The 14099-nt window shown below is 38.4% G+C and overlaps 1 protein-coding gene across 2 annotated transcripts; it reads left to right on the top strand.

Moving 5' to 3' along the window:
- The first annotated feature begins 365 nt into the window (after positions 1-365).
- On the top strand, positions 366-11237 carry YIPF5 (Yip1 domain family member 5). Of its 2 annotated transcripts, XM_060765176.2 has the most exons (6): positions 366-502; positions 3268-3384; positions 5248-5420; positions 5741-5886; positions 7492-7673; positions 9654-11237. In XM_060765176.2, the coding sequence occupies exons 2-6, from the start codon at positions 3278-3280 to the stop codon at positions 9814-9816; spliced, it is 771 nt and encodes a 256-aa protein (XP_060621159.2). In that variant the 5' UTR covers positions 366-502; positions 3268-3277; the 3' UTR covers positions 9817-11237. The 2 variants fall into 2 exon arrangements, with proteins under 2 accessions (XP_060621159.2, XP_060621160.2); XM_060765177.2 differs by lacking the exon at positions 366-502 and having other exon boundaries at positions 3292-3380.
- The last annotated feature ends 2862 nt before the right edge of the window (positions 11238-14099 follow it).

Genomic DNA, 14099 nt, shown 5'->3' with positions numbered 1-14099 from the left:
TCAATGCTATGGAATCCTGGGAGCTGTAGTTTTACAAGGCCTTCAGTCTTCTCTGGCATCCAACTACAAACCCCAGGATTCCACAGGCATGGTACCTGAAGTGGCATCGAACTGCAGGTGCATCTAGTCAACCCAAACCACCCGCTTACAAGCTAATGCTGGTCCCTGAGCAACGGGCTCCTGACATGTTTCCACGAAAGAGAGAAACAACTGCCGCGCAAGCACTTTCCTATACTCTTCTGCGCATGCTCAGAATTCAGACGCCGGCGCGACCGCAAGAGACGCCATGTTCTTTCTGCGCATGCTCGGCGTCTTAGCCATTGAGGCGAACGTCCTGACTTGTCCTAGAGAGAGCGGGCTAGACTGCGCCGGCGCGGCTTTACTAACCCGGAAGCGGTTCTCTTAAGGCGTCTGACACGTAGCTGCTGAAGGAAGCGAGGTGATAAGGGGGCCGGGTGGCGTTGGGAGAGAGAGCATCGCCCCGCCGAAGGAGGCCCCGAAGGTGAGGCCCTGCCAGGGATGGGAGACGCGCGGAGCTCCCTTCAGCCCCTCCTTAGTCCTTGCGCTCCAGGATGGAGGGGAGCCGGGGCGATGCGTGGGGCAGGCAGGGGCCCAAAAGCCAAGAAGGCAAAGGCGAGCCTCCTCTGACTAAAGTGCGTCTGCACTGTAGAATGAGCGCAGTTTGGCACTGCTTGACCTGCCTTGCGTCAATGCTAGGAAATCCTGAGAGTTGTAGCTTGGTGAGGCAGCAGCACTCTTTAGCAGAAAAGGCCCAAGACCTTGTAAGAGTACAACTCTCATGATTATTGAGCCAGGGCTGTCAAAGTGGTGTCGAATTGCATTCATCCTTCAGCAGGCATGGGCAAACTTGGGCCCTCCAGGTGTTTTGGACTTCAACTCCCACCATTCCTAACAGCCTCGGGCCCTTTCCTTTTCCCCCTCAGCCGCTTAAACTGAGGGGGGAAAGGAAGGGGCCCGAGGCTGTTAGGAATGGTGGGAGTTGAAGTCCAAAACACCTGGAGGGCCCAAGCTTGTCCATGCCTGTTCTACAGTGTAGATTCCTTTATAGTGCATATTTTGCCAAGCCTCGCAGTCGATCAGAGTTGGCTTGCAGGAACAAGAGAACAACACCGACTGCCTTGGTGGAACATAGGATTGCAGTACATGTTGCCTAAGAGCAGAAGTATTTGCATAAATGCACAATATGAGATATCTTGGAGATTAGAACCAGTTCTAAATAGAAAATGGGTTTGTGTTTCATGTATACCTTATACACATCGTCCAAAGGTAATTTTTTACACAACTTTAAAAAATGTGCATGAAGCAATGTTTGAGTATATGGAACCATCAGAAAGCAAAGGTGTGGCTTCCTCAGCCACCCACATGGATTGTTTTGGGTTTCCAGAAAAGAGATGCTCAGCCTGTACTCGACTCCAGGGCTGCAAGGCTGGCTAGGTGCCTTCAGGCATCTCCCTTCTCATTCTTTTCAGATTAGGGAAAATGCTGAAATCATAGTGGTGTTTACATTTCACACTGAACTCATTTGCAATATTCCTGCATTTGTTGTTAGGTGTTGTACTGTGTGCACATATGAACAATTTTCTTGCATTCAGGTAATGGAACATGGCTTTTTCAGGGAACTAGTCAGCTTGTTCTGCCACTGCCAGCAAAAGGGAAAGGCTGTCATTATACTAGTTATATATTGAAATGACTCCTGCTGACTTGCAACAGGGAAAGTGGAACAGTTTCTGGTACATAATTTGAAGGAGCCTAGAAAAAGAATCAGGTGAACAAATTAGCCAGGAAAGCACTGTGATGGCCTATGGGTGCAACTTGAAAACACACCAAGAGTAAATGTAACTATTATATGGTGTTCACCCTTTTCATTGTTTTGCTTTTAAAAAAGTTAGTTCTTTAGAACTGAAATATCTATTGTTATCCTGCGTAGAGATACTTAAATACTTATGTTTTGGAAGATAATTTTTTCCACATTTATTATTTCTAGTCTAAACAAGATTTACTTTTCAGATAATTCACAGTCAAATCCTATAAATCTTTGTTCAGCAGTAAGTCATAGCAAGTTCAATATGACTGCCTTGAAGGCCTTATCTACAATGACCATTTATTGCCGTTTCAAACTGCTCTTGAAGATCAAGTTGGTTTCATTAGGAAATAGACTACATTAGGAAATCCTGGAACCAGATTGACACAAACCACAGAGCACTGGTGCCCATTAAGAGCTTGCTTTCAGGTGCTTTTGTGGATGTTTGTTGTCTGGCCACTGCAGTTTGAACTGCCTTAACTGGTCAGTGCAGATGGAGCCATAGTTAAGAAAAGGAAGGTCTGTGTATTTAATAACAACCTGGGGCTGGAAGTCATGAAAGGTAGAAAGCTCTGTCCCTATTTAGTGGGCAGAAGCTAGAGAGAGTGACACTTTATTTTAGAATAAAACATGGGGAAAATCTTTCTCACATAGCTGAACACAGTCATATGCAGTTTGTACTTGTGTTCAGTCATCATGAGAAAAGTCCAATAAGGGGATAAAGGAGTACTAATAAAGTAGCTAATTGTGTTGGGTAGTAGTACACCCTGTTATGTGATTGCTCAACATATTCTTTTCAACACGACGGTTGTTTTCTACTGCTTTCTTTGTTTGTAGGTGCCTGGCTTTTTAAAAAATAGAATAGATCAAACTGAATCATATACTGCCCTTTGGGAACAGTGGATAGATAATATGCCTCAAGTCATAAGGAGAGGCGGGCAAATTTCCTGAATGCAAACATTGCAGCATTGAACTTACACTGTCATCATTTTTATTTTTATTATTGAGACTGCCAAAAATTCTCTCTATTGTCTCATTCATATCAAATTGATAAAGTGTTAACCTTGCTCTCTTCCTTTGGAAGAGAGCTGTGGCTTAATATCAGTCTGTGTGCTTACATGCAGAAAGCATTAACTTTCATATGTGGGGTAAATGTACACAAACAGTAGTTCTATATGAGATCAAGTTTAAGTAGACAATGGACCTGGGTGTGCTTATTATCTCATTAATTGTAAGCCAGCTTCATAGATTTCATATTTATGTTGGAATAAATAATGGACTTTTAACCCAAGAGCATTCTTGTTTCTTGTCTCAGTAATGTATTATGCTGGAAGGGGCTTTATCTTTGGATTGGTAAAATTCAGCAGCTGCCTCCTACAGATAAAATAGTTGCATTAAAATGTATAGTAATACTTGTTGATTTTTTAAATTATTATTCTTTACAGATAGATTGCAATGTCTGGGTTTGACAACTTCAATACAGATTTCTATCAGACAAGTTATAGCATTGATGACCAATCACAGCAATATGGAGGAGACCACGGAGGAGGAACATACAGCAAGTAACTTCAGTTTGTGTTATTTTTTTTATAGTTAGCTAAAAACAACAGGAATTAAGAATAGACTATGTTTATGTACAAGTGATTGGAGATTTTTAAAAGGACAGTTGTAAGCATTAAATGAAACGAATCCATTGGACTTTTATAATTTTTCTAGTGCATATTGAAATACAACATTTTAAGTTGTGAATAATGGGATGTTAATAGTAAGCAAAAGACATTACATATATAGTTACATGGTGCAATACAATGTCACATTTGCCAAAAAGTGTAGTCATTGCTAATTTGTGAGTAAATAATATATTTTAAAATGCATTACTTAAAAAGCATTTTTTTAAAAAATCAATCATTGTTCTTGAGTATGGATTTCTTTTCTTGTATATTTTCTTTAGTTTGCTTATAAATAAGAAATACCAGTGAGGCAGTTACCTTTCTTGAAAGTCAGCTGTGTCTATATGCATCATAATAGATCCCTGGTCACTCAATATGTCATGAATGTTGAAACACATGATGATATTTATTAATTGTTTACAGGAGACAAAATGGGATAGCAAAGTGACTTGGTCTAGGCTATTTGTAAATGTTCGAATATATAACGGCAAGTATTAACCATTTGGTATCCAAGCATTAATAACAGCCTAGTTAATGAAATATTTGGGGTTAATTTGAAAGTGATACATTTATTTTTAAAAAGTGAAAAATTATTACATCTTTTTTCACAAACAATAACTTTAGCCAAGCATACTTTAAGTAGACTGATACTGTAATTTTGTGGTACATTCCCAATTACATTTCAGAAGGACAGTAGTAAGATTCTTTCTGCATTTGTTTCCTTATTTGTAAGAATATAGTCCTATAAATTGTCAACATCCTGTGTTGTGTGTGTGTAATGAGCCCTATTATACATATATAGAGAATATAAATATAAAGAATAAAATACACAAAAGAGTGATATCTTAATAGACCAACCAAAATGCACAAGACACATAATGCTACACTGGCTTCTTCATTAGGCGTAAGATGTTTAAAATTAGGTAAAATATGTTTAAAATCATACAGGGGAAAGAAAATAGTTTAAGTCACAAGCCCCATGTTTTGAATTATATGTTGTCTCTGCTGTGGCTTATATGGTCTTGAGGAATCCCAATACAGGCACAGGCCACTCCTCAATCATGTGGGGACCAAGACAAAGTAGTAGTAGTAGTAGTAGTAATTTATTTATATTCCACTCTATCTCCCTGGGGGACTCAGGGCAGATAGTAAAATGTAAAAAAGTAAAGTACCTCCTCTGTCTGTCTTTTACAAAGCTACAAGATCCTTTCTTTTGCAAAGAACATGGACTTTCTAAAGAAACCTCTGTAGTGCTATATCTGGGGGGAAAAATTGGATGCTGTTAGATAAAGGAGTTGGGTAAAATCCAGCCAGTTATAGTTCAAAATAGTAGTATAGCCCATCTACACTACAATTTAATGCCTTTTGGCACTTAAGTTCAAACTGCAGCAGCCAGACAGTAAACTCTCACATAAGCAAATCCTTTGTATGTGCATCAGTGTTCTGTGGTTTTATCTAACCCCCATCCAGCCCTCCAACTGGTTCCAGGATTTCCTATGGAATCATCTGCGTAGCAAAACCACTTTCTCCAGTACTGGTTTGAAACTGTGATAAATGGTCAGTGTAGATGGAACCTTGGTGTGTGGTTGAAATCTCAAGGAGGGAAGTCCCAGTCTGGTTTTAGTATATTTTGTGTGTGTGTGTGTGTATACAAACAGAGAGAGAGAGAGATGCATAACACACAACAGAGGAATTCTATACTATAAGAAAAAGTACTGAAATCACATGACAAATAGCAATCTTTGTTTTCTCTAGACAATATGCTGGCTATGAATATTCTCAGCAAGGTGGCTATGTTCCTCCAGAGATGATGCCCCAACAGCAACCTTACACTGGTCAGATTTTTCAGCCCACACCAACGTATACTCCATCCTCACCACAGTCTTTTTATGGAAGCAATTTTGAAGATGAACCACCTTTACTGGAAGGTAGGCTTCTTATTTATTGAAAATCTCCTCATTTGCATAATACTTGCAGAATAGAAGTGTCTGTTAATTTTCAAAAATATGTTTTGTCTTATTTTAGCAATTGCTGTTTTTGATTCATTTTTATAGTCTTTTCAGTTTTGTTCCATTTCGCTAACTAACTTTATACAAAGCATGCGCAAGAGAAGTGAAATGGAAAGGAATAATAAGCACAGTAGATAGAGTGTTTTGGGAAAATTAAAATTAGTGTAAGAAATTGAACCAGTCATACCATTTTTGTTTCTCTGTTGTGATACCATTTATATTCTTCATTTGACCTGCAGAACTAGGCATCAATTTTGATCACATCTGGCAGAAGACCCTAACAGTGCTCCACCCACTGAAAGCAGCTGATGGCAGCATCATGAATGAAACAGACTTGGCCGGGCCCATGGTCTTTTGTTTAGCCTTTGGTGCCACCTTATTGCTGGTAAGGTATTAGTGGCTGATATGTATTCTTGTCATATTATTTAAATGTTAAGGCAGAAATGTAAATCAGTATTTTTGTTTAATATTGCTGCAAATTGCAATACTAACTTCAACAGTTTGGTGTGTTAGGCTGTAAATGGTTAGCTAAAATTAATTTGGTGAATATAGCAGGGTTTACCTCTAAAGAAGAAAGCTTTCCTTGTAAATGGTAATTTTCCAGTATTTTCAAGCTGTTGATGACTGAATCTATAGATATGGAAGAGCAATGATAGTTTTAAAATATTCATAGAAACTGTGTGTGCGTAGTGATTATAAAGTATTTTGTTAGGATTCCTTAGTTCAGGGATGGCCCAAACAAGATCCACATACGTAGATTCTCACATTGCTCTTCTCTGTTAATTGCATAGTTCTTTAGTGTAAGCAGTTGAGGCTTGAGTCCCTTCTGAAATAAAAAAAAATCTTAATTGTTTTTAACCTGATTTAAGAAAACTTATTTAAAATCAGTCTTTTCACAGTTTACTAATTTAAAGAAGAAATCAAGAAAAAATATTAGAAAGTACTAAGAAACTAAAAATTACCCAAAAAAGCAACCAAAACCACATGGCATGGAATTAGTTAACTGAACTGAAAATGAGTGTTTTTCCTGTTTTTGGAAAGCCTGTATTATACAGTTTTCTTGAAAGGGAATTCCACAGTATTGAGATTGCTATTCAAAAGACTCTTCTCCTGTTCAAAAATTTCTGTAAAAGACAAACGATATTTTAAAATATCAAGGCAAAGAGAACAGGTTGAATTCTTCCTTAGTATCAGGTGTTATTAAACAATTGATATTTTCTCATTTTTATTTTACTTTATCTTCCTAATTTGTCATTCTTTCTCCTGATAGCAGAGGCGAAATAAAATACTATATGCTAAATACGATATATGAAAATAAAATGCTACATGCAACAAAAAAAAAACCAATGGGATTTTGGCCTGCATCAATAGGAGCATAGTGTCTAGATCTAAGGAAGTAATGCTACCCCTCTATTCTGCTTTGGTTAGACCACATCTGGAATATTGTGTCCAATTCTGGGCACCACAATTCAAGAGAGATATTGACAAGCTGGAATGTGTCCAGAGGAGGGCGACTAAAATGATCAAGGGTCTGGAGAACAAGCCCTATGAGGAGCGGCTTAGGGAACTGGGCATGTTTAGCCTGAAGAAGAGAAGGCTGAGAGGAGATATGATAGCCATGTATAAATATGTGAGAGGAAGCCACAGGGAGGAGGGAGCAAGCTTGTTTTCTGCTTCCTTGGAGACTAGGACGCGGAACAATGGCTTCAAACTACAAGAGAGGAGATTCCATCTGAACATTAGGAAGAACTTCCTGACTGTGAGAGCCGTTCAGCAGTGGAACTCTCTGCCCCGGAGTGTGGTGGAGGCTCCTTCTTTGGAAGCTTTTAAGCAAAGGCTGGATGGCCATCTGTCAGGGGTGATTTGAATGCAATATTCCTGCTTCTTGGCAGGGGGTTGGACTGGATGGCCCATGAGGTCTCTTCCAACTCTTTGATTCTATGATTCTATGATTTTAATGTTGCCAACTTCAATGTTTGCTTTCTTTCAGGCTGGCAAAATTCAGTTTGGCTATATATATGGTATTAGTGCAATTGGGTGTTTAGGAATGTTCTGCCTCCTCAACTTAATGAGTATGACGGGTGTTTCCTTCGGCTGCGTTGCCAGTGTCCTTGGATACTGCCTCCTTCCTATGATTGTACTTTCCGGCTGCGCTATTGTATTTTCGTTACAGTAAGTAGTGATACCACTTTTTTTGAAACTGTTGTACTAACTTACATTTATGTATAGTTGCCCATCATTAATATTTCTCAAGGAATGAATGTAGAGAAGATGTCTAAATGCACTAGTAACTTGTAGAATTGGGAGTTCATATTTGCTCTGTAGAACAGAAAAAGAAACAGCTTTCAGATGACAAAAATTGCATAATCTTGCATTTTAATCTCTTTAAAATGGCCTTATTTCCCTCATTCAATGCATTTGTTGACACAAGTGTTCCAGTTTACAGCATGGGTACCAGGCTAACTTTCTGAAAGCATAATGTGGAGAGTGAGTACAATTTTGGAAGGATGCTTTCCTATAGCTTTTGAAAATGAAAACAAAGTCTGAGTTCCTGTACTTGATATTTGACTGAATGTTTTCATGTTCTCACATGCCTAAGCAAATGTACAGAAACACAGGTGACATGCAGTATTGTGTGATACCTCTTGTCATATTTATTCAGCTCCCATGTGAGATTAACTTGCAACTTGCGACCCCTTTCTGCCCCAGAAATGTTTATGTGACCCTGAGTATTTAGGTATATAAAATAGGTATAAAAATAAAACATTTACTGAAAATAAATCTGCACTTGCAAGACTTTTTCTTTGTATTAAGTACTAGCAAAGCAATTTGTTAATGAAAAAAATACCAGTAAAGTTACCAGTGTGCAAAAATAGGTTCTCTAATACAGTGCTTCTTACCTTACCTTATTTGTGGTTCCAGCAATTTGGTTTTTTTTTTTGAAGGAGCCAGTACATAGTATCACATTTGTACCCACTGTCTACAATACCCCCCCCCCCCCCCCAAACTTCATGGACCAGCAGCTTGTGACCTGTGGACAAACATTTTTAGTAGGACTGTTCGAAAAGTAGAAAGTGGATGGACATTAACAGTTGTCAGGTTGGCCAGCCTGTTTCTTTAAAGGCTACATGTGCAGATAGCTTATATTGGCTCTCACCAACTTACCTGACTTTATATAGAAACCATTCCCCTTGGACTGGGCAAGTCAGAAATGACTAGATGCATTGCTGACTACATTCTTTCTCCAGGTTGTGCAATCAATAAAATTATTACCTTAGTTATTCAAGTCTAATGTTCACCTTTTTTGCCTAAATTACATAGCCAAATTTGAGGTGTGCATTAGATTTGATGATGCATAAGAATCACACCCATAAACCCACCTGTGTGAAAAACTCTGGAAGAACTCAGAACCAGAGGGCGGACTGGGGGGGGGGGGGCAGTGAAGAGGCTGTTCCTGGTGGTGGCGACAGACTCAGGGCTTTGTGGCACCCAGAGAAAGAGGAGTGCCCTGCTAATGATCCAGTTGTTCCTGCTGCTTTTCTGAGGATCATGCCTCCTGGGAGTTTCTTGGTTACTTACCCACTCCACCAGGCTTAGTCCCATATGGTTCCTCAGTTTTGAAGGCCCTGTGAATGAGGCCAGTTGGAAATCGTGCCAAATGGAGATTCATAATGCTTGCCTCCCAGGCATGCTGTGTGTGCCCTGGTAGGCACATTACATTCAGTGGTAAATCCATTTTTTGTAATGTGCCCCATCAAAATTGAGATTTGATGGTGTATTATGCTCGAGTAAATTTGGGTAACATCATTAAAGAATGCAGAGGACTCGTGATGAGTACATGATTATATGATGCTTTTATTTATTTATTTATCGCATTTATACCCTGCCCATTTATTTATTTATATCGGGCTTTTATATCCTGTCCTATCTCAATCTCCGCAGAGGGAGGGCTTTTCATCCTGAAGGGGACTCAGAGCAGCCTTACAACAGGAAAAAATTCAATGCCATACATTTACATATAATAAAATAAACAAATACATTAAAATCCAAGCAGTTAAAAACATCAATTATTAAAACATCAATTAAAATCACACAATCGAAATCATAATCCAGGTTCTTAATTCAGTGTTCTTAATCTGTTTTGTCTTTCAGGGGCCTGATGGGAGTTATCCTTGCTGCTACAATTATTGGATGGTGTAGTTTTTCCGCTTCCAAAATCTTCATTTCAGCTTTAGCCATGGATGGACAGCAACTTCTAGTAGCATATCCCTGTGCTCTGTTATACGGAGTCTTCGCCCTCATTTCTGTGTTCTGAACAGACTCTTTATTATTGGACTCAAATGGGCCAAACTAAAAGCCTTCACTTGGAACTGTTAAAACTGGGACCAGAGGGCAGCTGTTGGGTAGCTATCATGCAAAGTTAATGCTTGAATTGTCATCTGGAGCAACAGAAAGTGTTTTGTGTTTGTTTTTTATTGGACTTTTGAATACGGTTTTGAATGCACCTGTAATGTCTATAGTTTTAATACAAATTCATGATTATACATGTCAAAAATGTAAATTTTCCCTCAGTCCTATAGCCTCCAACAAAATAGTGTTATTTTGAAAATTTTGTAGTTCAGAAGTTTTTTATAGTTCAAAGTGAAAATGAAACCATGACCTTTCCAATTATTTTTTCCCATGCTTTCATGCAACTACGGCCCTAAATACAATATAAGATATTCATTCCCTCTTTTTCTACCAGTTTAGCAAACCAGAAGATTTGTCTCAATAAAATCTAATCTGAAAACAAAACAAAATGGATCCTACACATAAATTGAAAAGTTTACAGTACCTGCATAGATTAATGTTTACCATAAAAGGCTTCCCAGGCTCAGATTTACAGTGTTTAAATATTTCATTTTGTATGTATTTTGTAAATAGGTCTGTCATCTTGTATAAATGTTTGAATGAAGATGCTTGTTTTGATGACACAAATTTGAGTCTTATCCAGAGTTCTCAAAAGAACCTGATTCAGACAACACTTTTACAAATACAGGCTGGTATAAAATATAGAGATTAAGCTGTCCCAAACGTTTAATTTGATTCTTAAAATATCTTCTCTGCAGTATCATCAAACCTTGAACAGTTAAGCTTTCAAATAAAGAATTGTTCTCAATGAGCAAATATTGCATGTAGATAATGGAATACTAAAACTGGATGACATTTTGAAGGACTTTAATTCAAAACCCACAAAAGAGCAATATGTTTATTCCCAATTAAAATACATCATGTAAGTTTTTAAGACTTCACTGTCTTCTTCATTGGGAAGAGATGTTAAGAATCATACAGGAGAGGAAAAAAGCAACCTTGTTAGCCACAGCCTATATTTAATCTCAGAATTCCAGAATTTTAGTTTACAATTGTCATGTCATTTCTAGAATTAATAAGTGGTTTCCTGACCAAGATAATGGATTTGTTCAACATGAAAAGCATGTCACAGAGAACTTAGCCTTTGACCTATCTGCTAAGAAACAAAAGAATTAAGTCAATATGGTTTTCTTTTTCTTATTGGAGGGGAACATTCACAGAGGGGTCTAAGTGAACCAGGGTAACTTAACCAGTCTTTTTTGCCTACAAGCACATGAATATATAATTGTTTTTTCTTCTCCCCATGCCACAGCACAATTCTCCATACAGTGTCTTCTTGTCACCCGGGGTTGCTGGGTAAACTCTTTAATAAATGTCTTGCAAGAACTTCAGACCATTTTGCATATTCACAACTTCAGTATTGAAAATTAATTTCTTTGCAGTCGTCATTTTTCTCTAGAATGCTACTTGCAGAGGCGGGGGGCGGGGGGGCGGGGGGCGGGGGGGGGTATCTACACTGTGAAATTAATTCAGTTTGACAACATTTTGACTGCCAAGACTCCATGCTGTGAACCTTCTCTTGCAAAATGTTCTGCTGCCTTACCAAACTACAACTCCCATGATTTCCTAGCTTTCTGCCATGGTAGTTCATGGTGTCATCCTGCAGTAATTCCAGTGTAGTTGTACCCTAAGTCTTCTAGCAGTATTATGTTTTGAGGATACACTTTACACTTTTACATAAAGTGTAAGAGACTCCCAGAAACAAATTGATTTCACTTTTCCAAAACTTAAGCATTCAGCTTTTAAGGCCATGATGCCCTTATCATTCCTACTTTTCATTTTGTAAATGATCAGGTGATTTGTTGAATACCTTGGTTTTAGATCAGTGGTAGCTTTTCCCTGCTTCTAATTTCTGATTTAGAGATCCTACTTTTTATCGTAAGAGTATGGGTAGGTATTGTTCCATATAAAGAAAAAAATAACCTTTAAAAAAAGCCTCATCACCACACTGTACATAGGTTGTTGCTGAACCCTCAGAAAAATAACTGGATTATAAAATAACTTGGATATAATAAAGCGATGTCTTCTAATCAGTGCTCATCATACATGGAAGCTTCCTAAACTGGGTCTAAAATGTCAGAGATAAAATTGCTTTAGTTGCCTAGTATATTTTTTTAAAGTTTGTAAACACTTCAAATGACAGCTGTTTTAGTGCAGCTTCCAATCTGTTACTGTTATGCACATTTTAAAATTACTGTGACATTCTGTCTGCATTGTATGTGAGGATGTAATGGGATGACTTCTCAAATGTGCGGCTCCTATAAGGTCCTGCAGAGAATTAGTGCCTGGGAGAGTGCCTTGGGGGATGGGATAAAGTGGCCTCTAACCTCCCAGCTGTAGTACACTCCTGACTTCTACATATTTTATCTGCACTGGATGTTATGGTTAATCCAAATACAGTCAATATAATCTTGGTGCCTCTGGTATTTGTGTCAATACCGGGCACTCAGGAGCCAATCTGGTTTCAGGCCTGACTGCAGGGCAAAGGAAGTTATGGTCATCTTGATGAGTGACCGCCACAGGAACTGGGCAGGGGGAGTGTATCTCTTTTGGTTCTGAGAGACCTCTCAGTGGCTTTCAATACATTTATTTATTTATTTATTTATTTATTTATTTATTTTGTATACCCTGCTTTTCTTCATGGTGGCTAACAATCCCACACTAGACAAATTTAGAAAGTGCAATAGAAAAGTTAAAAAAAAAACAATTAGTAACTATGGTAAAAACAATTAAATTACAATAAATACACTTAAAATGGCATTTAAAATTTGTAAACCCCCCCCCCCCCTCCTCATTAACCATGACATCTATTTGGAGTGGGATTAGAAGGCATTATTCCAGTCTATTGGAAGAACAAACTCAGAAGATAGAGCTGGCCAATATCTATCATCTGTTACTGTTTCTTGAGATGTCAGATCTGGCCATGGTAACATGTTTTGTCCCCAGTTAAATTCTGTGACACGGGGCTGCCTTTGGAAACTGGTCAAAAAAATTCTGAGTCCAAAATACTGTGGCCAGACTGTTGACAGGGACTGGTTACAAGGAGCATGTAATTTCACTGTTGAAACAGCTTCCCTGGCTGGCTACCAGTGCATTTCCAAGCAGAATCCATGATGCCCATGCTCTTTATAGCTCGTAATGTCTTTCTTGTCTCTATGGCTATAATCCTGTATATCCATCTCTGGATATCAGTGTCTCTTTTGATAAGGCATGTATAGGATTGTGGTAGCCCAGAAGTCATAACACCATAAAAGAAAAAGACCAGAAAATGCCAGTGACCAAACGGAAGTCATGATGGCTCTTAGTAATAGAGGATGGAGTGACAGCATCCCCCTGTGGCTGGATTTGAGCACAACCTCCAACAGCGCCGAAAAGCTGGACATCAACACAACATACCTCTTTTCTGTCTTCTCTCCTGTCTGTCCAAACGACCTTGATTTTTTGCCGTGTATGTATACTGTGATACGTTACGAGTCCCTCTAGGGAGATAGGGTGGAATATAAATATATTATTATTATTATAAATATTATTGCAAATACATTATCCTGATTATCGCTGTACATCTGCCCTAGCGCACAAAGTCCTTAGACTTTTGAACATTATCTGTTGATGGATCAACATGCCCTGTGTTTGTACTACTAAAAATTTCTTTTTCAAATAAGAGTTAATAATATTCCAAACTGTTCTAATAATTATGAAAGCATCTCTCTCCCCCACCCCCTGCCACCACCTTGAGCGTATCCGGTTATTATTATTGGATATTGAAGTTTGTGTGAGCTATACTAATCAACTCTACTTCATTTTAAATAGGAATCATGTCACAACTAGATTTTTTGTTAGTTTTAAATAAGAGGTGTTTGTGCATGTAAGACAAAATGAATATGACAACAGTAATATCTCAATGTGGATTATATCTGAAGCTCAATATGAGCTGTGAAGGGAAAAGAAAATGGAAGCACCTGGCCATGGGCCAGTTTTGAGTTAGATCTAATCCAGCTTTCCAGAATGTAGAGCTGTTCTGGTATTTCACTAGAACTCTGGAGCATTATTTCACATCTCCCATTTGGATTTCACCCTGTGTCATTGACCAGAAGTCACAGTTTTAGCATCCAAATAAAAAGGGGAGGAAGAATAGTGCAAACACTGCAAATAAAAGAATTCTAGGTGTGAACCATTTCCATTGCCTCC

Source organism: Anolis sagrei, chromosome 2, assembly GCF_037176765.1.
Source record: "Anolis sagrei isolate rAnoSag1 chromosome 2, rAnoSag1.mat, whole genome shotgun sequence".
NCBI classification, from domain to species: Eukaryota; Metazoa; Chordata; class Lepidosauria; order Squamata; family Dactyloidae; genus Anolis; species Anolis sagrei.
The sequence above is the reverse complement of the archived record's forward strand: the minus strand, read 5'-3'. Positions and strand labels throughout refer to the sequence as shown.